Raw genomic sequence first — 26,695 nt, 5'->3', positions numbered from 1 at the left:
CCCAACTGCCCTCCCCTGCAGGCCTGAGCCACCCCCCCAACTCTCCGACACTGCAGGCCTGGTCCCACCCCAACTGTCCTCCACTGCAGGCCTGGTCCCCCCCGAACTGCTCTCCTCTGCTGGCCCGGTCAACACTAACTGCCCTCCCTGCTTGCCTGATCACCCACAACTGCCTTCCCCTGCTGGCCTGGTCCCCCCAACTGCCCTCCCCTGAAGGCCTGGTCCCCCCCAACTGCTCTCCCCTGCAGGCCTGGGTACCCCCCAACTGCCCTCCCATGCTCGCCTGGTCTCACCAACTGCCCTCCTCTGTTGACCTGGTCACCTCCAACTGCCCTCCTCTGCTGGTCTGGTCACCTCTAACTGCCCAAAACTGCCCTCTCCTGCAGACCATCTTATGGCAGCTATCTTGTGTTTATATGGGGGCAGCCATCTTTGACCACTGGGGGAGGCCACCTTATGTTTGTCAATTTGCATATTTTTCAATTACATATGACTTTTTTTCATTTACATATGACTTTTTTTCAGTTACATATACATATTACTCATTTATTAGATAAGATTCCCTATGCTATACTTTATTCCCAATGTTTTGCCTTCCTTTATGTGTGTAGGCCTAAAACCTGATAACTTTTATATCACTTCACTGTGTACTAGGTACCTGGAGCTGTTGGTGAGAAATCTGAAGTCAGTGTGATTCTTAGTCTTCTAACCATAACGCATCTGTTCCCTCTCTCTGGAAATTGTAAGAATTTGTTTTCATTTCTGGTGCTCTGAAATTGCACAGTAATATGTCTAATGAGTTCTTTTCACACTTAGTCTGAAGTGCGTTCTTTCAATCTTAAGACATTCTTAACTTTTGGAAAAATTTCTGCTTCTTCTGCTAAGTCTGCCTATTGTTTAGTTTTCCTCCTTTTAAATTACTGTTACCACTCCATTTGTACTGTTCTCACTCTCTGGAATGCCATTTAGGTGGATGTTCAAACTTGTCAGTGTTGTTCAGTTCTCTTGTCTTTTCTTTCATATTTCCCATCTGGTTTTCATTTTGTGTTATGATCTGTTAGATCATCCAGCTTTCTATTTATCTATCAACAGTGTCCACTTTGCTACTCAGTCTATCTACTGAGATTTTTTTACTGAAATTGTATTATTTAATTTCCAAAATCTCTAAGTGATTCTTTCATATACATGTAGCAGGAAATACTTGATAGTCTTCTCTTTGTTCTATTTCTCCTTCATCAGGTGTGAATTCAGCCACAGGTTGAGTCTGATGCCTCTCTTTTCCTTGCCAATTCTTTAGTCATTCTGGTTTTCATTTTATATTTGAGTGTGACAGTTCCTCTCCACACTTAAAAAATGAGTTGCACGTGCCTGGTATTTTGGGAAGGTGGGATGGGACACATTGCAAGACATGACAATAGTTTGCCATCTTTTTGTTAAGACCCTCTGCTCTTCCAAGGGTCAGAAATCTGTTCCTTCCCATCCCCAGTATCTCTCCTTACTGCCTCACACTAGCAAAATGCTTAGTAAAAATCAGAATGGAATCAAGGGTCAACATGTCAAGCTTTGAGTAATCTAGCTCTGATCAATAATAGGCCTGAGTTGGGTTTCCTCCAACTTGTGTGTTGACTCTCGGCTGATCCTCCCCATTGTGCCTTCCTAGCAGACATTTCACATGTAAGATAGGTGGTGGATTCTTGCAGTTTCATTTCTCCCTACTCCCGATCTTCACTCTCCAGCTTGTAGAAATTCCCCAACACCACTGAAGTATTAATGAATTCTTCTCTTCTCTGGCTCTTATTGATGTTAATTTAATCATTAAATGAAGCTTAGGCAGATAATAACTAGACTCCACCTGCAATATTGAGCCAATTTTCTAACGTGCACTTCTACAAATCTCTTTATATAATTTTTACAAGTGCATATATTTAACTGCATTTTTGAAATGGGAAATAAAAACATAACATGCTAATGTAATTTGCTCGGTATCTTCACTGAGTGGCTGAACTACACCCAAAGGTAGACACACTCCTGACCTCTAGTCCTTCCTTGTTACCACGTGACCTAGTGCACTAGATTTGGGCATTTAAAACAATAATCTGTAGTTCCACTACATGTAGCAGTCACAAGTCACTTTCACATGCAGTGTGTTCTCTTTTCCCTATAAAAACTCTTTAATATTAAGATTCATGCAACAGGCCATCCTTCCCCTGGCTGCTGGCACTAGTTTTCCTCCAGCACCCAAGACCTGGGCCGCAGTGGTGCCAAGCCTTCAGCCTTCAGGCTTGGCTCTGACCACAGTGGAGCCACGCCTTCAGCTTTCAGCAGAGTCAAACCTCAGCCTTTAGTGGAGCCTTCAGTCTTCAGTGTTCAGTCTTCACTCGGGTGGAGCCTTCAGTCTTTGCTCTGTGCCTGCATATGCAAATTAACCCACCATTTTTAAAAATTTCTTTATTGATTAAGGTATCACATATTTGTCCTCATCCCCCCATTCTCATCCCAAACCCCTCCTACGAATGCCCCCAAACCCCAATTGTCCATGACCACTTAACCTGCCATTTTGTTGGGTTACTTTGCATACTTACTCCTGATTGGCTGGTGGGCATTGTGGGGGTATGGTCAATTTGCATCTTTTTCTTTTATTAGTGTAGATATATATGCCAGAGAGGGAGGGGGAGGGAGAGAGAGATAGAAACATCAATGATAGGAGAGAATCATTGATGAGCTGCCTCCTGCACATATTTCACTAGGGATCACAACCACAACACTGGCGTGTGTCCTGACCAGGAATCAAACTATGACCTCCTGTTTCATAGTTCAATGCTCAAGCACTGAGCCATACCAGCTGGGCCTTACAAAAGCTCTTGATAGAGTACTATTATTTACCCCAGGCAGGAAATCCTTGGTATTAAAACAAATAAGAAAGTTACCAGAGACAATTGAGCTATATTAGGAAGACTTGGGGTCTAGAAACTTTAAGTCAGGCATCCTCAAACTACAGCCCGCGGGCCACATGTGGGTGTTTTTGTCGTTTTGGTTTTTTTTACTTCAAAATAAGATATGTGCAGTGTGCATAGGAATTTGATCATAGTTTTTTTTTAAGCTATAGTCTGGCCCTCCAATGGTCTGAGGGACAGTGAACTGGCCCCCATGTTTAAAAAGTTTGAGGACCCCTGCTAAGTCTTTAGATGCACATGAGGGTAAATCCTGAGGTATTCTGGATATTTTTCTATCATCTACATCAAATAATAAAGCACTCAGCATGCTAAAAGATATCCAAAGATATGCATCAAAGACTGCAAAGTCATCCTGTTTCCCATAAAATAACTTATCTTCATCTTTAAGGACATTGGATTGTTCCTTTAAAAGAACTCCCTAGTAAAGTTAGCGTCCATGAGCTTTGTAAAAGAAGCAACTTGGTAGGGACCTCCTGCTCAAGGAAGACTAAGAAATATTACAGATGTGAGAGGAGTTGAGAGTGAAATAAAAAATGAATGTCCTAGGTGAATGGCCTGAGCCTTTTCTAAAGCAAGTAGATTAATCATAGACCAATGAATTCCTCACCAATTCTTGAAGAATTGAAATAAGCAGAGAATCTGTTTCATATTTTTTCCATTTCAGTTAAAATAATAAGGGAAGGTAACACTTATTGTGGACCAGACAGTGGGCACTGAAATTTATATGAATTATCTTGTTTAATTATTTTAATAAGTCAGTGTTAGTAGGTAGTCCTATTCACATTGTATTTATGAAAATTTTAAGATAGAGACATTCTAATCTCTAACACTATTTTTATCAGTAAAAAGAACTATGATTTCTTTGAAGAAATAATTGATTCTGGTTTCCTACAGAGAGTTATGAAATAAATGTGAACCATTTTATGTGTCAGAAAGCAAGAAAGCTTTCAAACATTAATTAGGTCATGTCCAACGAATTTAAGAATCAACATAATATGGGGTTCTATTGGTGAAAGTTGCAATAATGGAGAGCTATAACTGTCATTGAAATACATCAACTCTATGAGGCATTATGAGTCCACAATTACACACAGACAATGTGGTATTATTAACTTATTTAGTGAATCATTGAAAAATGTGCAAATCAATTAATCCTATCCAGAACATAAGGCATTTTTAAAATTTGGACCTTTATTTTATAAAATTACAAATCCTTAAAATTGCAACAATAACACATTAAACTCCACCCTCACTTTGGCTGCTTCATTCCACAGTATATCCTATTGATTTCAAAATGTCATGAGATCTTATCTTTTGTGCTGATGTCATGATTGCAGTGTGCTCTCCTTTACCTGACCCTGAGGTCCTTCTCCCTATTTCAGTGTCATCAGCCTATTCCTCCTCACTGACCACAGGTACTTCTTGGAGTGGGTGTGCTTATCTTGTCCACTGTAACCCTTCCTGCTCTTGACAAAGGCACTAAAAACTAAAAACAAATGGCAGCTTTCATGTGTGGAGGTCTCCAGCTTAGCTCATAAAACACTTTGAAAAATGCCAGATTGTGAATGCAACTTACCTTGGGGTGGTATGAAGGGGGCTCATCACAAGTAGTTGTAGAGCTGGGCTGGTGCTGAGCAGCATAGACAGAAAATGTGCCCTTAAATGTGGGGCCATGAGGACAGTAAAGATGTCACTCTGAATAGAAAAGATCCTTAAGGTCAGATTTCAAACAACCCAGTTCAATATATATTATGGGCAAGACTTATCACTCAAAGGTTTTCACTTTTCCACTGCACAACACTCAATAGCTGAAGATTTTTTCCCCCATTTATTTAAAAAGAATCTCAGGTGCTCTCTAGTTGTAAGGTTTCATGGCAAAGTTGTAAAAGGGTAGTTTGGTGTTTGGCTATTGCACTGTTTAATGACAATGTTTATGTTAGTTTTGAGAATTTTTTATGATGGGCCTAGAGATATTAGGCTAAGTGAAGTTAGTCAAATAGAGAAAGGCAAATACCACAAAATAAATGAGCAAACAAAATAAAGCAGACTCATAAATACAGAGAACAAACTGATGTTTGGCAGATTGGAGGGTGTCAGGAGGGTATGTGGAATAGGTGAAAGAATTGAGAAGTACAAATTGGCAGTTACAACATAGTCATTCATGACGATGTAAAGTATAGTATAGGGAATATATATATACTAGAGGCCCAGTGCATGAAATTCATGCACGGGGCGGGGGGGGGGGGGGGGCAGGGGAAGGTGTCCCTCAGCCCAGCCTTCACCCTCTGCAATCTGGGACCCCTCGAGGGATGTCTGACTGCCCGTTTAGGCCCAATCCTAGTTGGACATCCCTCTCACAATCCAGAACTGCTGGCTCCCAACTGCTCACCTGCCTGCCTTCCTGATTGCCCCTAACCACTTCTGCCTGACAGCCTGATCACCCACTAACCACTCCCCTACCAGCCTGATTTATGCCAACTGCTCCCCTGCCAGCCTGTTTGCCCCTAACTGCCCTCCCCTGCAGGCCTGGTCACTCCTAATTGCCCTCCCCTGCAGGCCTTGTCACCCCTAACTGCCCTCCCCTGCAGGCCTGGTCCCCCCCAACTGCCCTTCCCTGCAGGCCCAGTCGCCCCCAACTTCCCTCCTCTGCTGGTCTGGTCATCCCTAACTGCCCTCCCCTGCAGGCCTTGTCACCCCTAACTGCCCTCCCCTGCAGGCCTGGTCCCCCCCAACTGCCCTTCCCTGCAGGCCCAGTCGCCCCCAACTTCCCTCCTCTGCTGGTCTGGTCATCCCTAACTGCCCTCCCTTGCAGGCCGGGTGCCTCCCAACTGCCCTCCCCTGCTGGCCATCTTGTGGCGGCCATCTTGTGTCCACGTGGGGGCAGCCATCTTTGACCACATGGGGGCAGCCATCTTGTGTGTTGGTCAATTTGCATATTACTCTTTTATTAAATAGGATATATATAATATATATATATATATATATATATATATATATATATATATATATATAGCCTGTGGCCACAATGACCATGACGACCAAACAACCAGTTCATCCCCCCCCCCCCCCCCCCCCCCCGATCTCAGGCTCTGATTGATCAGAGGATGGCTAAAGAAGTAACCAGGGTCCCTCAGTCTCTGATCAATTGTTGGCAGTGGCGGCTGGTAAACAACTGGAAGGCAGAACTTTTGGTCCCTCCTCTTGGCTCTCAGACTCCAATCAATTGTTGGCAGAGATGGGTGGAACTGGATACTGGCTCCCTTAGTAGTCCTTCAAGTTCAATCTCCAAAGGACAGGACAGGCACCAACGGATCAGCGCCGCTGGCATGATCCCCACAGTGCTGCCGGCCTCTTGGAATTCAGCCTAGGGCACTGCGGCCACTTCCCCTCCCTAAACACTGCACAAGGAAGAAAGATTGCTGCCAGTAGTGCCAGGGGCAACCAGCGGTGACTGCTTTCCCTGAGCTTCCTCTAGGTCACTTGAGCCTGGACAAGGAAGAAATGTAGTAAAAAACAAAAACTGATGACAAAGAGAATGTTGCAGTCAATGTCTGGAGTCCGGCTCAGGAGAAAGGAGAATTCCATAGTTGGCTAATGTCAAGATGTTTCTGAGGGACTGCCTGGTGTGTGACAGTTGTGTGACCGCAGAGGAGGAAGTACAAATTTCTCAGCAGAACACCAAGAAGTTCTTCCGAGTTCTGAACCTTAATAAGAAATGTGATACCTCACAGCACACGGTGCTGGCAGTGTCTGTGTGTCCTCAGTCTCTGCCTTCTTATGCTGCTAAATTCATCCTCAGTGTCACTGATGCATCCAGAAGACTCTGTGGCTTCCTCAAAGGCCTTGGGGAGCACTGTCTTTGACATGAAGATAGCTGCAGACTTCAGCATCCTGGAGAGTCAGAAGGAATTTGTGTGTTGGTACTGCTAGCACCTTTAGGAAGAGCCCCGTCTACCCATGCTGACCTTTGCCTACCCCAGCTGGGTCCGATATGCAGAGCCTGTGCTGGGTCACCCCATTACCCCCAACCTCTGTATGGCCAAGTCTCCCCAGCAGATCATGTCCTCTCTGATGAAGGATTAATTCGCCAGACCGCAGAACCTGTTCCCAGACAAGATTTTCCAAGTCATTGTGGCCCCGTGTTATGACACTAAATTGGAGGCCCTTCAAGAAGATGTTCCCACAGCTTTGCAAAGTTCCCACAATTCTGACTGAGTGTTAACCTCAGGTGAAGTTGTCCCAATAATGGAGCAAAGTGACCTCGCCTCGAATGACGCTGCCATGGACACTCTGTTTGGAGACATGAAGGAGGAGGAGTTGAGGCTCCTTGAGGGTGCCAGCTCTGATGGGTACCTGGCGCACATCTTCAGGCACATGGCCAAGGAGCTGTTCAATGAGGATGTGGGGGTGCTCATCTGCCACACCCTGAGGAACAAAGACTTTCAGGAGGTCACCCTTGAAAGGGATGGAGAGGTTCTGCTATGCTTTGAGGCTGCTATGGCTTTTGGGACATCCAGAAATGGTACTGAAGCTGTAGAGGGGCAAGTTCCCCTGCCACTTCGTGGAGGTCCTTGCCTGTGCCACGGATGCCTAAGCAGCAGGAGCCAGGGCCAGGTGGAGGACTGGCATGCAGACAGGGTGTGCTGCAGCAGATGGAAGGCATCTATGCTGCCATCCAGTGTGGCCCCCTGAGACCAGTGCCCATGTGCAGGAGCTGTACCAGGAGTGGCTGGGAGAAGGGGCGAGTCCCCATGGGCTGAGGCGGCCCTGCACACTGCCTAGCAGGGCCCAGGGCAGGCTGCCAGGACATCAAGTGGTAAAGGTCCAGCAGACGCCCTGCCTACAGGCCGCCTGAGGAGGGGTGTCAGACTTGTGAAGAAAAGGCTTAGCATCTCTTTCATTTCTTTGGTTTTCAGAATTCCCTGCTCCCCATCTGTTGGCTCCCTCCCTCTGAGTGGCGCTGTCGTGGTCACATAGGTGCAACTGGAATATTGTATCTTGAGAGGATTGCCTCAATGTATGTATCCTTTTATCCGACGATGCAAAAATCCCTAAGAACCAGAATGGAGACAGTCTACTGTCCTTTAGGCTTAAAAATCACCCCTGAAGTATCTGGCTAAGAGCTGAGACTTGGTTCTATCCATATGCCTCAGAGAGATTGGATGAGTAAATGGCCTGGTTTGGCCCTGACTTTACCCACTTATATTACTCTTAAAGGTGTCTTTGCCACAATGTGAATAAACTGCCACCTTTTGGAATAGGGGCTCATACAAAATTCTGCATTCCCAACTTTTCTTGAAACAGATGTATGTTCTACATCTGTGGCCACCATCCTGAGACCAGGTCCTTTCACTGGGAATCAGGGGGCACTGGAGTGGAGCCCCCTGCCCTTGCCCTTTTACATTCAGGGATTGAGCTGAACTCACTTTGGAGGAGGCCTGGCAAGGGTGACAGGTGTCACAGATGGAAGGATGGAGAATCAAGAGGCAGACACTCTGCTTGGTCCCTTCCTGGGTAGGGTCAGGCAGATGAAGGCTGGCCAGCCCACCCCACAATTGAGTGAGATAGTGTCCTCTGTATCCAACTCTCACCCGTGGGCTTGGCCACTCCCTTCAGCCCTGGGTAGCCCTCTGCGTTCCACAACATTGCACTCTGCTCTCACATGCTGCTCACCCTAAATGAGAAGGAAGAAAGCAGTTGGCCCACAGAAAACTACACAGAAAGATGGGGCCATGGCAGGCGAGCACAGTGGCAGTGGCGGGAGCCTCTCCTGCCTCTGTAAAAGCACTAAGGAGCAACGAGCCGAATAGTAAGATGCAGTGAGCAGGTGGGCGGTAAGAAGGGGTCCTGGACCATGAGAGGAATTTCCAACTGTTGGCTTAGGCCCATTCCCTGGAGGTAACGGGCCTAACACGACAGGTGGACATCCCCTGAGCGGTCCCAGACTGTGAGAGGGTGCAGGCTGGGCTGAGAGACCCCCCTCCAGTGCACGAATTTTGTGCACTGGGCCTCTAGTCCTATATAATAAAACCCTAATATGCAAATGGACCAAATGGTGGAACGACAGGTCTCTATGACATGCACTGAACACCAGGGGGTAGAAGCTCAATGCAGGAGCTGCCCCCTGGTGGTCAGTGCACTCCCACAGGGGGAGTGCCACTCAGCCAGAAGCCAGGCTCATGGAGCCTCTCCTGCCTCTGCAGCAGCTTAAGTGACCATAACAACTGAATGACTGGAATGCCTGGTTGACCAGTCACTATGATGCACTGACCACCAGGGGGCAGACGCTCAACGCAGGAGCTGCCCCTAGGTTGTCAGTGCGCCCCCACAGCCAACCTCTCACGGCCCCTCCACCCAGCCAGCTAACCTCCCACGGTCCCTCCCCCTGCCAGCCACCCCCCGATAGGTCCTGATTGGGGTGCCGGTTGGTCAACCTTCCAGGGTCCCTCCCCAGGGCCTGCAGGCCCCTCGATGGACCTCAATCACCAGCCAGGCCGAGGGACCCTACCAATGCACGAATTTGTGCACTGTGCCTCTAGTACTGTAATAACTATGTATGGAGTGAGGTAGGAAATAAACTTACTGGGGAAACCATGTTGTAAATTATATAGCTATCTAACTACTATCCTATATAATAAAGAGCTAATATTCTAATTAGGCCAGAAGGCAGAACAACCTTCTGGAACGGCCTGCCAGAAAAACCAGTGGGTGGGGGTTGGGGCCAGCAAGCTTGTGTTGCCAGGCTAGCCATGGAGGTCCCGGCACCCCCCACTTCTGCAAAGGTGGTGGCAGAGGCAGTGGCATGGGCCCGGTCCTGGCCATGCCTTCCGAGGAGTCGGCCACAAAGGAGCTGGTCTAAGCCGAAATCAAACATCCCTTGACGTTTCCCAGGCTGCCACAAGGATGTCTGACTGACAGCTTAGGCCCGATCCCCTGGGGAGTGGGCCTACGCCATCAGTTGGACATCCCCCAAGGGGTCCCAGACTGCAAGAGGGTGTAGGCTGGGCTGAACAAACCCTGAGTACATGAATTTCCATGCACTGGGCCTCTAGTAATATATAGATGCAGTGAATATAAAATATTGAATGTTGATTTAATTGAAAAAAAATAATTTTATGATATATGACATATTAATTAGAAAAATATTTACATTGTGCTATCCAGTTTGGCTCAATGGGTAGAGTGTCAGCCTGGGGACTAAAGGGTCCCTGGTTTAATTCTGGTCAAGGGCATATGCGCAGGTTTCAGGCTCGATCCCCAGTAGAGAACATACAGGAAGCAGCTGATCAATGATTCTTTCTCATCACTGATGTTTCTATTTCTCTCTCCCTCTCATTTCCTCTCTGAAATCAATAAAAATGGATTTTAAAAAATTACATTATAACTATTAAGGGAAAACAATATATCTAAGAAGTGTTGCAATACTAATTTTCATCTATAGTTCTATGGCTTCTGGACCAGCAGCATCAGAAAACTTGTTAGAAATGTAAATCTGGGACTCTACCCCAAATCTACCGAATCAGAAAATCTAAGGGTGAGGTCCACTAACTGTATTAACAATCCCCCAAAACGCTTCAGATGCATCATCAAGTGAGAGAACCTCAACTGCTAAACCAGTGGCTCTCAACTGAAGTTGATTTTGCCACCAGGGGAGGTTATCAAGAGCTGGAGACATTTTTAGTTGTCATAACTGGAATGGAAAGTGTTACTGACATCCAGTGGGTAGTGAGCAGGGATCCTGCTCCATATCCTATAAATGCACAGGATGGCCCTATAACAAAGAATTGTCCACCCTATAATGCCCAGTGTACCAAGGTTGAGAAGCCCTTCTCTAAACTGAGCCTACACTCTTTTGAGTGGACAAGAAATTAAACCTCACACATTGGTTTCTCTGTTTGTGGGGCCTTCATCCTCAATTCCACAGCCTAATTCTAGTTGTAGATGGACCACAAGCACACAGGTTCTTAGTCCAGGTGACTGTCTTCAGTCCAGTGCTCTCTTTGTTGCCCAGTGCCAAGGTGTAGTGCTGTTCCTGTTGAAATGTTGGGGCAGGAAACTCTCCCAACTACCCTGATCCAACTGGGACAAAAATTGCTCCACACCACCAACCAGACTTTCCCATGAGAATATTGTCTGAACTGCATAGAATTTAGGCACCCTGAAACAATGTGCCAAGGTCAAGTGAAACAGTAGGTACCCATGATGTACTGCTCTCCCCCTAAAATTCTCTCTTCTCAATTAATAGCCACCTCCCTGGGACTGGGTCTTCCCACTCTCCATAAACCCAACCCATGCTCTTCCCATCACGACCCACTTCACTTCAACTTCTACAATCAAACAGAAAGTCTCTTTATTATTTGGCGTTTGGGTGGATTTAGAAAGCTCTGCTTTTAGAAGCAACATTGAATCATTTTCCCTGCTGTGGGAGTGAAGAAGGGACAAGCTAATATAAGTTAATCTTTTTGTTTGACACTCTCCCTGCCATATCATGTACACTATGTTTAACCTAGTATTTTATACATATTTGTGTAAAATTTTTTAATGTATTGAGAATACAGCAATCAGATGAGAGAATAATCTCTACAGACCTACTGAGCAGAGTCCACTTGCTGATCCTTAAGAGAAAGACCATAGAAAGAGAGAAGAATAAGTCATAATGCTCAGAAACTATACCTCTTCCTGGAAAATCTGGCAAGGCTCTACATATCCACACACTATGAATTCCAGGAGAAGCCATTCTGGGCAGCATTCAGCTGATGAGAGTGTCATGCAGATCCCCAGAAGTGTGGGGAACTAAACCATGCGGAGTGCCTGGGGCTGCGTCAATCTGAGACATCTAAGGGAATCCAGCAGTGACTTGAGTGCAGGGAACATGATATTAAACATTCACACTGACTCCTCAGAGCCCACTACTTTATTGATAATTACAATTATGTACAACTTATTCTTTCTTTCTGCCCACCCATCCATTGCCCCAGCCACATGTTGGGGCCTATCTGATACTTGTTTGTAGAACAGTCACAGAGGCACACAGTTCCACTGGTTCCAAGTACAGGGCAAGAGGATATGATGCAAAAATGTTTTCTGGAGGAAACCAAGATGGCGGCATAGGTTAAACACCTAACCTGCAGCCGGGCACAACAATTTCAAAAATACAACTAGAGGTCAGAACGGACATCGTCCAGAACCACAGGAGAGCTGGCGGACTGAAATACCCACAGCTGGGGGGAAGGAGAAGGCCACGGGGACAGTCGGGGAAGCCGTAAAAGCCTGAGGTATGGAGAAACGGGCGGAGACACGAGCACACGCGCCTGCGGGGAGGATGGAACCGGAGAGGAGGGGGCGGCTGATGACCTGGCCGGAGTTCACTGGCAGGAAGGAGATAAAGGCCCCGGAGTGCGCTGAGCACCGGCTCCGAATGCACTGAACCCCACTCCGGGCAAAACCCTGGGAAACTCACTCACTTTCGCAACTCCGCCGCCCCCGTAGGCCGCCCGGCCCGGGACGCTGGGGACGCCGCCGCAGCGGCGGCGCCCGGAGCCCGGCGGCCTCCCAGCACCCGTCCCCGCCGCGCAGCCCCCGCGCGCCTGGTGCCGCGGGCCACGCACCCCGCACACCGGACGGAGGCCCGGGTGCCCTCTCCGTGCACCTCCTGGCGGCGCTAGACTTCAGTAGAGTTGACTGAATTCAAGGGATTAAGAAGTATAAATTGGGGGGACGCCGCGGCGGCGACGTCCGGAACGCGGCGATGGCGGTGCCTGGAGCTCGGCGGCCACCCAGCACCCGTCCCAGCCGCGCGGCCCTCGCGCGCCTGGTTCCGCGGGACGCGCGCACCGCGCACCGGACGGAGGCCCGGGCGCCCTTTCCGTGCACCTCCCGGCGGCGCTAGACTTCAGTAGAGTTGACTGAAATGAAGGGATTAAGAGGTACGGATTGAGAAGTTTGAAAAAGATGGCGGCGGAGGTTAGGGGCTGTTCTGTTGCCTCGCACCCAGCGAAATCGGAGGGGATGAGGTGTGGAGGTGCGTGGGTCTGGCTGGTGGCGGGGGAGAGGGGCTTTTGTTCCAAACCCAGGGGAGATTGGCTCTCCATCACCCTGAAACCCATCTTCTGGCGAACCCCGGGAGACCCAGATGCCTGCGGGGAGAGGCGGGACTCTTGCGGAGGTGCGCCCAGCAATCAGTGTTTGCTGCGCTGGAGTGCAGAACGAGGGGACTTGGATACGTGGAAGGCAGAGGGACCAGACTCACAGCCATCTTGGCTCGCCGCACCATGGCCTGTGGGCGCCCTGAGACCCCGCCCCGCCCTGGGACCCGCCCCGCACGTTTTGAAGACCTGCCCCGCAAGTCTCGCAGGCACACCTGCGCCCCAAGCAACGGCTTATGCATGTGGGTGGCCTGCCCTCTGGCAGCGGACCAGATGATCTGCTGTTCTAGTCGGACTGCTCCAGGGCCACTCAGACAGGAGGAAGAAACTACAGTTTTTGCTGTAATCCTTGCTGAGTGCCTAAGGCAATAGCTGATCTACACCCCATTGGAGACCCAGAAACGAGGGCATCTAGTGGTCTGTAGGAGATGACACCAGATTTCAACCACGTGCATAAGGGACACATTCAACGGGAATATTCAGTGAGCGCCAAAGCTTTGCTGCACCAAGACCCGGCCCATAAACGTGTCTCCTACACAGCAACTCTTCCTTTATAGACAAAGAGAGCCCCCCCAGTGACACCAACAACAATCAAGACTTAACTATACAAAGGAGGACCAAGATGGAGGCATAGGGCGGAAGCCTGATTGTTGCCTACCACAACAACTTTGAGACTACGACAAGAGAGCAGAGCAGACACCATCCAAGACCACCATAGGGCTGGCTGAGTAGATGCTCTACAACTAGAATAAAAGAGGGGTAAGTGGGATGATGCTGATGCCGGTGACCCAAAGACCACACTTTAAGAACTACGGCTCAGGCGACACAAAAGAACTATGGCTCAGGCGATACAACAGCGGCCTGGAACATGCTCGGCGCAGTTCCCCCGGCGGTCTCCGGCTGAGGGGACGGCTCCACTGGCAGCCAAGCACGGACAGACGAACCCCTATGAGACATGGGGTGGGAGACTCCGCGCTTGCTGACCTCTGAGTCCGTCAAGAATCTCAACGCCTCGGAAGCGGCCAGGTGCACATGCTCGGCGACCGGCCACCGATGCAGACCCAAGGGCCGACGCAGCGACGCCAGACTGGCCCACCGCCATGCACCGGGTGCACCGGAGCTTTGCCGAGCCGCCGCCCGACGAGTTCTGCAGCAGCCATACTGGAGCTCTGGAAGGATGGCCAGGGGAAGTGCTGAGGGGGGATTGACCGGCAGGAATTGGGATCGGGAAGACGGGGCCCCGCTGAGACCCGGGTGCGGGCGGGGTTGCGCGCCTCTGGGCTCAGGTGTGGTCACACGCCTCTGGGTATAAGTGAGGCCTCACGTCCCTGGGTCTAGGTGAGGCCACATGCCCCTGGGTCCAGGTGAGGCCGGACTCCGGGTCCGGGTGAGGCCAAGTGCCCCTGGACCCGGATGACGCTGGATCCCTTGCCCGGGCGAGGCCAAGCGCCCCTGGGTCTGGGAGAGCCCACACACCCCTGGGTCCAGGCGAGACCATGTGTCCCTGGATCTGGGTGAGGCCGCGTGCACCTAGGCCCGGGTGAGCCCAAGTGGCCCTGGGTCTGGGAGAGGCCAAGCATCCCTGGGTCCAGGTGAGACCATGTGTCCCTGGATCCGGGTGAGGCCTTGTGCACCTAGGCCCGGGTGAGCCCAAGTGGCCCTGGGTCTGGGAGAGGCCAAGCGTCCCTGGGTCCGGGTGAGACCATGTGTCCCTGGATCCGGGTGAGGCCTCGTGCACCTAGGCCCGGGTGAGCCCAAGTGGCCCTGGGTCTGGGAGAGGCCAAGCGTCCCTGGGTCCGGGTGAGACCATGTGTCCCTGGATCCGGATGAGGCCTCGTGCACCTCGGCCCGGGTGAGCCCAAGTGGCCCTGGGTCTGGGAGAGGCCAAGCATCCCTAGTCCGGGTGAGACCATGTGTCCCTGGATCCGGGTGAGGCCTCGTGCACCTAGGCCCGGGTGAGCCCAAGTGGCCCTGGGTCTGGGAGAGGCCAAGCGACCCTGGGTCCGGGTGAGACCATGTGTCCCTGGATCCGGGTGAGGCCTCGTGCACCTAGGCCCGGGTGAGCCCAAGTGGCCTTGGGTCTAGGAGAGGCCAAGCGGCCCTGGGTCCGGGTGAGACCATGTGTCCCAGGATCTGGGTGAGGCCTCGTGCACCTAGGCCCGGGTGAGCCCAAGTGGCCCTGGGTCTGGGAGAGGCCAAGCGCCCCTGGGTCCGGGTGAGACCATGCGTCCCTGGATCCGGATGAGGCCTCGTGCACCTAGGCCCGGGTGAGCCCAAGTGGCCCTGGGTCTGGGAGAGGCCAAGCGTCCCTGGGTCCGGGTGAGACCATGCGTCCCTGGATCCGGGTGAGGCCTCGTGCACCTAGGCCCGGGTGAGCCCAAGTGGCCCTGGGTCTGGGAGAGGCCAAGCGTCCCTGGGTCCGGGTGAGACCATGTGTCCCTGTATCCGGATGAGACCTCGTGCACCTAGGCCCGGGTGAGCCCAAGTGGCCCTGGGTCTGGGAGAGGCCAAGCATCCCTAGTCCGGGTGAGACCATGTGTCCCTGGATCCGGGTGAGGCCTCGTGCACCTAGGCCCGGGTGAGCCCAAGTGGCCCTGGGTATGGGAGAGGCCAAGCGTCCCTGGGTCCGGGTGAGACCATGCGTCCCTGGATCCGGGTGAGGCCTCGTGCACCTAGGCCCGGGTGAGCCCAAGTGGCCCTGGGTCTGGGAGAGGCCAAGCGTCCCTGGGTCCGGGTGAGACCATGTGTCCCAGGATCCGGGTGAGGCCTCGTGCACCTAGGCCCGGGTGAGCCCAAGTGGCCCTGGGTCTGGGGGAGGCCAAGCGCCCCTGGGTCCGGGTGAGACCATGTGTCCCTGGATCCGGGTGAGGCCTCGTGCACCTAGGCCCGGGTGAGCCCAAGTGGCCCTGGGTCTGGGAGAGGCCAAGCGTCCCTGGGTCCGGGTGAGACCATGTGTCCCTGGATCCGGATGAGGCCTCGTGCACCTAGGCCCGGGTGAGCCCAAGTGGCCCTGGGTCTGGGAGAGGCCAAGCGTCCCTGGGTCCGGGTGAGACCATGTGTCCCTGGATCTGGGTGAGGCCTCGTGCACCTAGGCCCGGGTGAGCCCAAGTGGCCCCGGGTCTGGGAGAGGCCAAGCTTCCCTGGGTCCGGGTGAGACCATGTGTCCCAGGATCCGGGTGAGGCCTCGTGCACCTAGGCCCGGTTGAGCCCAAGTGGCCCTGGGTCTGGGGAAGGCCAAGCATCCCTAGTCCGGGTGAGACCATGTGTCCCTGGATCCGGGTGAGGCCTCGTGCACCTAGGCCCGGGTGAGCCCAAGTGGCCCTGGGTCTGGGAGAGGCCAAGCGTCCCTGGGTCCGGGTGAGACCATGTGTCCCAGGATCCGGGTGAGGCCTCGTGCACCTAGGCCCGGGTGAGCCCAAGTGGCCCTGGGTCTGGGGGAGGCCAAGCGCCCCTGGGTCCGGGTGAGACCATGCGTCCCTGGATCCGGTTGAGGCCTCGTGCACCTAGGCCCGGGTGAGCCCAAGTGGCCCTGGGTCTGGGAGAGGCCAAGCGTCCCTGGGTCCGGGTGAGACCATGCGTCCCTGGATCCGGGTGAGGCCTCGTGCACCTAGGCCCGGGTGAGCCCAAGTGGCCCTGGGTCTGGGAGTGGCCAAACGTTCCTGGGTCTGGGTGAGACCGTGCGTCCCTGGATCCGGGTGAGGCCTCGTGCACCTAGGCCCGGGTGAGCCCAAGTGGCCCTGGGACTGGGAGAGGCCAAGCGTCCCTGGGTCCGGGTGAGACCATGCGTCCCTGGATCCGGGTGAGGCCTCGTGCACCTAGGCCCGGGTGAGCCCAAGTGGCCCTGGGCCTGGGAGAGGCCAAGCATCCCTGGGTCTGGGTGAGACCATGCGTCCCTGGATCCGGATGAGGCCTCGTGCACCTAGGCCCGGGTGAGCCCAAGTGGCCCTGGGTCTGGGAGAGGCCAAGCGTCCCTGGGTCCGGGAGAGACCATGTGTCCCTGGATCCAGGTGAGGCCTTGTGCAACTAAGCCCGGGTGAGGCCACGTGCCCCTGGGTCTGGGAGAGGCCAAGCGTCCCTGGGTACGGGTGAAGCCAGATCCTGGGTCTGGGTGAGGCCTTGCGCCCCTGGATCCATCCGGGTGAGGCTGGGTCCCAGGCCCGGGTGAAACCACGTGCCCCTTGGGTATGGGTGAGGCCACGTGCCCCTTAGTCTGGGTGACGCAGTGCCCCTGGGTTCGGCCGAGACCAAACCAGAGGGAGTCGGACCTCCGTTACCACCATTTGTCCACCATCCAGAGCTGAGGGGTCAGTGCTGACATGTACACATAAGGAACTACTGGACATCGAAATTGGGTCTCAAAAGAACTGTTGGTCCAGGGGGAAGCTCGCTACAGATTGATTCATTTGCCTGTCAGCATAAATATTATTGCTCGTCTCACATTCAGTTCTTATTAGTATATATCTAGTGACATATGATCTCGTTCATCTAGAGGAAATGATGAACAACATAGACTGAGGAACAAGAACAGAACCAGAAGCAAGGAGGCATCGATCGGACTATCGGGCCTCAGAGGGAGGATAGAAGAGGGTAGGGGGAGGGTGGGGGGGAGGGGGAGAGTTCAACCAAAGGACCTGTATGCATGCATATAAGCCTATCCAACGGTTAAGTTCAACAGGGGATTGGGGCATGCATGGGGAGAGGGGTGGGATGGGAATGGGGGGATGAGGACAAATATGTGACACCTTAATCAATAAAGAAATTAAAAAAAAATTAAAAAAAAAAAATACCATTTAAAAAAAAAAAAAAAAAAAAAAAAAAAAAAAAGAGGATATGATGCAGATTGTAACTCATTTTCTGCATAATTTTGTTATTCTTGGCAATGTGACCATATATGGGGAAGCCAAGATTGTTTAGAGCCTGGATCTGGATATAGATGATATAGGAGATGAGGCCCTGCTTCCGGTACTCAGGCAGGGTGCCTGCCATCCGCATCTCTCCTGTCTGGTCCATCAGGTCCCAGCACACAGGGTTCCCCTCAGGCCCCAGCAGACAGAATGTGGGGAAGGTCTGTATACAGCGCTCGATGAATTTCTGGCTCCTCTCATTGCCACCAAAATGCCAGAATTTATCCACCAGGGCAGCGTGGGTAACATCCAGGGATGAGAGTTTAAACATTTCTTGATTGCTATGGGGTTTCCAAGAGAAAAGTGAAGTCCATGAGTACTTATTATATTTGTTCTTGTCCCTACTGTCTATAATACATTTCTGAAAACAATGATTTAGGCTGCTTTAAAAATATTGACCGTAGAAGGGGGGAGGGGGCAGTGGGGAGGGGGGCGGGAGTAAAAGCAGAAAGAGAAGTTGGGAGGCTACTTTGGGAATGGGAGGTGTGAGTAGTGCAGTGACTTTTATGAAACTTACATGGCCTTGGGTTTGCCACCACCAGGTGGTAAGTTCTTTACATCCAACAAGGAAGGAATCAGTTTCTTTACAGTGTCAAGTTCCGCATAGAGAAAGCGCTCTGTGTGCTTGACTTTGAAGGATTTCCTGGCTGCGAGATTTTGTATCACCTCATTCAGGCTGGATTGGGAACCTAGATGGGGTTTTAAGAGACATGCAATTATTTCAGTGCATTTTATGGAGAAGCTGTCCAGTAGAGTGGTACGTGTCTACATTTTCAGTCTAAAAATCTAGGTTCTGCCTTGGTATTTCCAACGTGTGATTTGGCAACACATAGTCAGGATTTGTGCAATGAACATCCTCAGAGATTCATTCACAACCATAGTCATACCATTCGTGGCAATGCAAAGACTGGAACCAAGTTTTCTGGGTTACATGAACATATTGTTTTCATAATCACAGTAGATGCAGTATAAAATCAATAGTATCCAACATCTCTTATGTTCTTACTCTGTTCATAGTATGGTAGATTGTTGCAGGAATGACCCACAATGTGCCCACATCTCTTTGTATCTTTTCCCTGGAATAGTCCCCTCAGACGCTGCATCTGGCCTTGCCCATGTGGCTTGCTTTTCCCACTGGGAAAGAGTAAATTTGATGCTTGGAGAGGCTTAAGAGGGTTTGCAACCTGGGCTTTCTTTGTGCTTCTGATTTCCTTGAGACCAACACTATATGGATAGGATTAGGCTAGTCAGCTGAGGACTTGTGCTCTTATCATGCTGTCACTATGGTGCCAGCACCAACAGCAAGAAAGGTCATTCATGCATGTAAGTGAGGCCATACTAGAGCAATCAGCACATAGTCCATCCATTAACACCCTACTGCTGCAAGAGGAAATCCCGGTGAAATCAGCAGAACTGCCTTGCAAAACCCAGCCCAAATGTTGATTCACAGAATTATGAGGTTTGCTCTGTGGTCCAAGACAGCCAGGTATTGTGCTAAGCAATTCCTATACAACATTTTATCTGATCTTTTCAACACCCCTGTGTTTTAGCCCATTGTTATCCTCATTTTTATATATGACTCAGTGAGGATAATTCAAGTGGGTAAAATGACAAAGCAAGTAACAGGCAAATGCCATCCTAGGGAGTGTGATTCTGGATGGCATGCTCATAACCATAATGGTTTCCTTAATTTATCTAGGAGGTGCTTTATGGCATGAGTTGTCATTTTTATTCCTGTCATGGGAGGCCCCAGGGCAAGCTTTGCTCTGGCATTCAATCAACCTAAGGGATTCTGGATATGTCTGCAAAATAAATTTGTGACTATCAAACAATTATATTATGTTTCCTAAATGATGCCAACTTTTTGCAAGTTTTGAGGGTGTTTTTCCCCATTAAAGGTATATGCACAGCTGAGTAACAAACTGATAGCAGGCTGAGGGATCTGAAGTATGGAGAAAGACATGAATCATAAGGGAAATTGTCAGAGAGAGAAGTGGGTCAGCACACTTCCCATTCCTCTTACTTACTTTGAATCTGCAAATGCTGTTTCCAATTGATGACTTCTGGTGAGCCAAGCAATTCCTGACAGTTCTTGAGATCCTTGGAGTAGATTTGGTAAATATTTGTGTAGTGATCAAGGTCATCTACCATCTCCTGTTTGCATTGGGAAAAGCAGAATCAACCAAAATATTTGTATTTTGTGATTGCCTTACCGGTTGTCAGTGTTTCATTATGCTCTGATATTTTTAAATATCAGGTGTTTTGTTGGTGTATTATTTTTATTGAGAAAGTATTTATGTTATGAAGGCAAGTCAAGTACTTCCTTATTCAATTCATATTTAAAATTTCCTGAATAAAACTATTCTAAACTCAGGTCTTGGTTTGAAATTTCAAACAAAAATGACCTATTTAAAATTTAACATTTCTTTCAAAAAGCACAGGACAGTCAGACTTTTAGTAAAATGCTTTTTGTACATGTTTATTCTCTGGTAGTAAATGTGTTAGCTCCAAAGTTTTCAGTAAACAAAAGTAAAAGCAAAGCAAAACAAAACAAAAAAAAGATACTTTGTGTTCTCTTATGATGTTTAAACAAATCAGATTAGGGAAATGTTCACATTCTACCATGTTATGCAAATTCTTAGGAACAGCAGATGCAATTATCAAAACTTTCTAATCATCAATAATGATCTTATATAATAAAAGGTCAGAGGCCATAAGTGACAAGACCACAAGGACCAGAGATCAGACCACCATGGCCCCTCACCGAGCTGGCCCTGCCCCCAAGCAAACAGTTAGGGGTTATCAGGCAGGCAGTCAGAGTGGTTAGGGGTGATTAGGTAGGCAGATGGCCCCTCGCTGGGCTGGCCCCACCCCCAAGCAAGCAGTTAGGGGTGATCAGGCAGGCAGGCAATGTGGTTAGCGGTGATCAGGTAGGCAGGCCAGTGGTTAGGGGAGATCAGGTAGGCAGGCAGAGTGGTTAGGGATGATCAGGCAGGCAGACCAGCGATTAGGGGTGATCAGGTAGGCAGGCAAGTGGTTAGGGGTGATTATATAGGCAGGCCAGCCATTAGGGGCAATCAGGTAGGCAGATGGCCCCTCGCTGGGCTGGCCCCACCCCCAAGCAAGCAGTTAGGGGTGATCAGGCAGGCAGGCCATGTGGTTAGCGGTGATCAGGTAGGCAGGCCAGTGGTTAGGGGAGATCAGGTAGGCAGGCAAGTGGTTAGGGGTGATTATATAGGCAGGCCAGCCATTAGGGGCAATCAGGTAGGCTGAAGGCCCCTGCTGGGCTAGCCCCGCCACCCAGTAAGCAGTGGGCGGTGATCAGGCAGGCAGGCAGAGTGCTTAGGGGCGATCACTAGGCAGACAGCCTCTCACAGGGCTGGCCCCACCCCCCAGCAAAGAAAGAGGGAGGCCCAGGCTAGCCAAGCCATTGTACCCCAGCCTCTTGCCTGCAGAGGGAGCCCACCAGTAGCAGGGGAGGGGGGGGGCAGCACTGCACAGATGGAAAGCAGAAGCAGTGGCGGGGTTGGGGCCTCCTGTCTGTAGCCGGGAGAAGGAAAGCTCCATAGGCCCTGATCTCAGGCCAGGCCTAGGGACCTTACCCGAGGGGTCCTGGATTGTGAGAGGGTGCAGGCCAGGCTGAGGGACCCCTCTAAGTGCACTCATTTTCATGCACTGGGCCTCTAGTTTTCTAAATAAAGAAGCAACATTTTCAAAACTAAAATCAGATAAAGTATTTAGCTAACATTTACAAAACTCAAGTAGAGAATAAATTGACAGTGAACATCTTTGGCCAAAAGTATAAATCTTGCTCTAGACCAAAGATTTCTACAAAATGTGGGCTCTGACCATGTCTCTGTCAAAATTGATGGAGGTAACAGACTTAGAATACCCTCCTATGAATGATGAAACAAAACAGTTATAAGATGAATAAGTTCTGAGGATCTAATGTGCATCATGGTGATTGTAGTTAGTAATACTGTATTATATATTCTTGAAAACTGCTAAGAGAGAAATTCTTAAATATTTTCATCTCAAAAAAGAAATAGTCATTATGTAACATGATGGAGGTGTCAACTACAACCATGATAATGATCAAATATACACATTGCACATCTTAAACTTACACAGTCTTATATGTCAATGATCTCTCATGAGATGGAAAACCTTATTTTTAAAACTGTATTTTTGAAAGTAGCTCAAGTAATACTTCTCATTGAGGTTTTATCAATGATACAGTCTCTTTTTCCCCAAAATTATTTGATTTGGTGAAATTTTTTTTTTTTTACCAATTTTACTTATATGCAAGTTATATACAAATTTAATATTTTAATGTTAATAAACTAGAGGCCCGGTGCACTAATTTGTGCACCAGTGAGGTCCCTCGGCCTGGCCTGCGGAATCAGGCTGACACTGGCTCTCCGACATCCCCCAAGGGGTCCTAGATTGCGAGAGGGTGCAGGCCAGGCGAAGGCATCCCACCGGTGTACAATTAGGGCCGGGGAGGGACGCGGGAGGTTGGCAAGCCAGGGAGGGACTGTGGGAGGGCTTTAGGGCATGTCTAGTCCATCTCGCTTAGTCCCGATAAGCCTGATCACCCCCAAATGCCCCCCTCAGAAGCACCCCCCTTCTAGCCAGGTCACCCCTAACAGCAGCAAGCTAAGCTACCGGTTGGAGTATCTGCCCCCCTGATGTCAGTGCATGTCATAGCAAGCAGTTGAGTGGCTTTAGCATATCATTACCATATTGCGCTTTTATTGGTTGAACAGACGACCAGATGACCAGACACTTAGCATATTAGGCTTTTATTATGTAGGATTTTTAGTTTTGAAATATTTTAACTATTTAATTTCATTAACTTTTAAAAAATTATCACAATATGTAACCAACAACTACAACCATGTCATTTTGCCCTTTAAGTTCCCTAATTCACTGTGTTGGTTTACACATTATGTCTCACAATTTGTAATTTGTTTGCTTTGGATGAAGTCCAGTCCTGACTATAAAAATTTTTTTATTTATCCTTGACATGCAGTTTTGGTAAATTTTCCACTAGGAAGCATTTCTGATCCTTTCCCTGCAAACTCTACTACATATGGGTTTGTTTTTTTAATGCCCTATTTTATTGATTTTATTGATGACAGTTGGTTAAAATACAATTCAACCTCTCAATGGGAATGCAGTATCACAAAGAGAAGTTGTGAGTTAGCACTAGTGAGTTGGTGTGTTTTCAAGGTTGATATTTTTAAAAGATAGGAAATAATTTTTCCCCATAGGTTAAGAGGTAAAAATGGACTTAGAGTTTGAGTCATACCAATAAAGATGTTGAGTCTGAGAAATGTTGCTTTCATATCTTTAACAAAAGTTCAGCCTTTTGTCTATGCCCTCAACATAATGTTACATTAGCACAATCTTCCAGTAGGTGCCTCTCTTCCCATAAACTAGATGCAAGAAATAATGGAATACTATGCTACTGTGAAAAAGAAGGAATTCTTACCATTTGCAACAGAATGGATGGAACTGGAGAGCATTATGCTAAGTGAAATAAGCCAGTCAGAGAAAGATAAGTATCACATGATCTCACTCATTTGTGGAATATAATGAACAACATAAACTGAGGAACCAAAATAGAACCAGAGTCATAGAAGCATCGAACAAACTGTCCAACCTATGAGAGAAGGCAGAGGTTGAGGTGGGTAAGAGATCAACTAAAGGACTTATATGCATGCATATGAGCAAAACCAATGGACACAGAGAGGGTGCCGGGGGGAGGGGGAATAAGGCATGTGCTGGGGAGTGGGGGCAGCTGGAGAGTGGTCAATGGGGGGAAAAGGAGACTTATGTAATACTTTACACAATAAAGAATTTAAATTAAAAAAAGGAAATAATGAAGGGTGCTTGGCATTCAGCATAACCAGCATGCGGTTTGGAGTCTTGTCTTGAAAACCAATTAAAACAATGGGTGAGTATGAAAATCTCTCCTATATAATTTTAATCAGCTTTCCATCAGTGTTATTTCTTTTTATAATACAGTTTATTTTCCAATTATAGTTGCTCTTCAATAATATTTTACACCAGAGTCCCGGTGCATGAAATTCATGCACGGGTAGGGTCCTGAGGCCTGGCCAGTGATCAGGACCAATCTGTGGAGCAATGGGCAGGGTGATTGGAGGGTGGCGCCGACCCGCTCGCCAGCTGGCCCCACCCCCTGGCCAGCCCTGCCCCCCCACCACCACTGCCAGTTGCCTCCTTCTGCAGGGCGACTGGTGGGGTTATCTGGGGGCCCCGCTGGCACCAACCTTGGCTGGCCTGGGTCCTGCAGTCTGGGGGCAGCTCCTGTATTGAGCATCTGCCCCCTGGTGGTCATTGTGCATCATAGTGACCAGTCATTCCACTGGGCATTCTGCTGTTTGGTCAATTTGCATATTAGGCTTTTATATATAGGACTAGGGCCCCAGTGCATGAAATTCCTGCATGGGAGGTGTCCCTCAGCCCGGCCTGCACCCTCTCCAATAGGGGACCCATTGGGGGTTGTCAGACTTCCGGTTTTTATACTAGAGGCCTGGTGCATGAACTCTCCCATTGTAGAATTTAATAAACATTTAATTAAACTGGCACTTGGATATCTCTCTCACAATCCAGACTAGTAGCTCCTAACCACTCACCTGCCTGCCTGCCTGATCACCCCTAACCACTCTGCCTGCCAGCCTGATTGCCCCCAAATGCCCCCTGCTTCCAGACAGGTCACCCCTAACTACCCCTCCCCCCGTTGGCCTGCTCACCCTTAATTGCCCTCCCCTGTTGGGCTGATCACCCCTGACTGCCATTCCCTGCTGTCCTATTTGCCCCAACTGGCTCCCCTGCAAGTCTGATCACCCCCAACTGCCCCCCTGCTGGCCTGCTTGCCCCCAACAGCGCCCCTCCACCAGCCTGATCACCCCTAACCACCTCTGCCTCGGCCCTGCCACCATGGCTTTGTCCTGAAGGATGTCTGGATGGTCTCCCGGAAGGTCTCCTAGTCTAATTAGCATATTACCCTTTTATTAGTATAGATTGGTTTCAGGTGTACAACACATTGGTTAGATAACCATTATCTCATTCAATTCTCCTGTTGCTTCACATTTCAGACCATGCTGTAATTTTTCTGTGGATTCACCTGTATTCTCTTCCAGGTTGTGGAATTTTTGAGGACAGGGACTGTTCATTATTCCTGGGATTCATTTCTATATGCCAATGTCTCCCACATTGCCAATGCAGATAAACACCTAACAAATACATACATAGATGCACATTCATTTCATATCTGACACCTTACCTGCTCCTGAGGGCAGACAACTACTGTATTCAAATCAGGCCACTTGTCCACCAGAGCCTTCAGCTTGAAAGGGTTTCCCTGGTTCATGTGGAAGATGGTCCCATAAACCTGCAGCATTACAAGAAAATGGAAGGGTCAATATACAGGTGTTGGCAAAAGTAGGTTTATGGTTGTTCATCTGGAAAAACCATGCAGGGTATGATTATTACCATAGTTTTATTAACTCTTTTTCACATACTCACAACTGTAAAACTACTTTTCCCCAACCCTATATTATGAAAGGACGTTAAAGTTACTTGATTGATCAAGACATGGTATTTCTATGACATCATGGAATTCTATCATTGAAAGGTCTCTAATGAGTATTTCTGCCAAGCAATTTTAACTTTTAGTGTTTTGCCTCAATAAATGTATCTTTTAGAAATATATTTACATTGTAAAACATTCAGACTAATAAAATTTATGAATAAAAATTATGAACTCTCCCATTGTAGAATTTAATAAACATTTAGTGTAATGTATGTCAATTATACCTCAATTTTTAAAAAGGTGGAAAAATCTTTTTAAGATTTCCTACTATTCATGTACATACACAAGAAATTTTACAAAATAACAATTTCAGATAATATGATTTTAAAGTGTTTTTCTCAATTGAATTAATACATTCTAGTCATATTTCTTTCTCAATAAATAAAAATAATTTTAATGACTTCAGAGCATTCTATGACATGGATGAACAAACCTTATTTCTTAAACTTTTCTTTTTAAATATATTTTCATTAATTTCAGAGAGGAAGGGAGAGAGAGAGAGATAGAAACATCAATGATGAGAGAGAATTATTGTTTGGCTGCTTCCTGCATGCCCCCCACTGGGGATCAAGCCCGCAACCCAGGCAGGTGCCCTTGACAAGAATTGAACCAGGGACGTTTCAGTCCTTAGGCCAACGCTTTATCCACTGAGCCAAATTGACTATAGCTATTTCTTAAACTTTTAATTTATTCACATGAAGTAGCAAAGATAGTACAAAAAAGTTCCACAATATACCTCCCTTGCAAAGAGGTGATGTGAACATGAATGTAAATGAGATGGAGCATGAGTAAATTCCCACCACAAAATAGCTGCTCATTAAAATATCATCCTCTTCCCCACTTCTATCAAAAGAATACACAACCCTTTCTTTCCCTGAGATTGTCTCACGCTCACCTTTAAAGACTCAGGAAGGCTCTTCCTCAAGGATTTTTCTAGCATCTGTAGCATCTGTGGAACCTGCATGTGGAGCATCTTGACCGGTATTTTTGCCTACAGGGAGGATCAACAAACAGTCGGGATGAGAAAATGTTGAACACACAGGAATTAGATCCACACACCTTTACCTG

The 26,695-nt window shown here is 48.8% G+C and overlaps 1 protein-coding gene and 1 pseudogene across 1 annotated transcript in view; one reads left to right on the top strand and one right to left on the bottom strand.

Annotated features, from left to right (window-relative positions):
- The first annotated feature begins 6,556 nt into the window (after window positions 1-6,556).
- Window positions 6,557-10,548, top strand: LOC103292743 (nuclear prelamin A recognition factor-like; annotated as a pseudogene).
- Window positions 10,549-11,867: 1,319 nt separating this feature from the next.
- The window catches only part of LOC103292666 (glycine N-acyltransferase-like), a 34,350-nt gene continuing 19,522 nt past the window's right edge, over window positions 11,868-26,695 (bottom strand). Inside the window, exons 2-7 of the mRNA XM_054724866.1 lie at window positions 26,523-26,618; window positions 25,319-25,426; window positions 20,031-20,157; window positions 18,521-18,692; window positions 17,944-18,284; window positions 11,868-12,034 (exon numbers count right to left, since the gene is read on the bottom strand). Coding sequence (XP_054580841.1) covers window positions 11,973-12,034; window positions 17,944-18,284; window positions 18,521-18,692; window positions 20,031-20,157; window positions 25,319-25,426; window positions 26,523-26,600 — 888 coding nt within the window. The 5' untranslated portion in view covers window positions 26,601-26,618 and the 3' untranslated portion in view covers window positions 11,868-11,972. The remainder of the gene's footprint in view (window positions 12,035-17,943; window positions 18,285-18,520; window positions 18,693-20,030; window positions 20,158-25,318; window positions 25,427-26,522; window positions 26,619-26,695) is intronic.

The sequence above is a fragment of the Eptesicus fuscus genome, chromosome 13, assembly GCF_027574615.1.
Source record: "Eptesicus fuscus isolate TK198812 chromosome 13, DD_ASM_mEF_20220401, whole genome shotgun sequence".
Classification (NCBI taxonomy): domain Eukaryota; kingdom Metazoa; phylum Chordata; class Mammalia; order Chiroptera; family Vespertilionidae; genus Eptesicus; species Eptesicus fuscus.
This window is presented reverse-complemented; position numbering and strand designations above follow the sequence as displayed.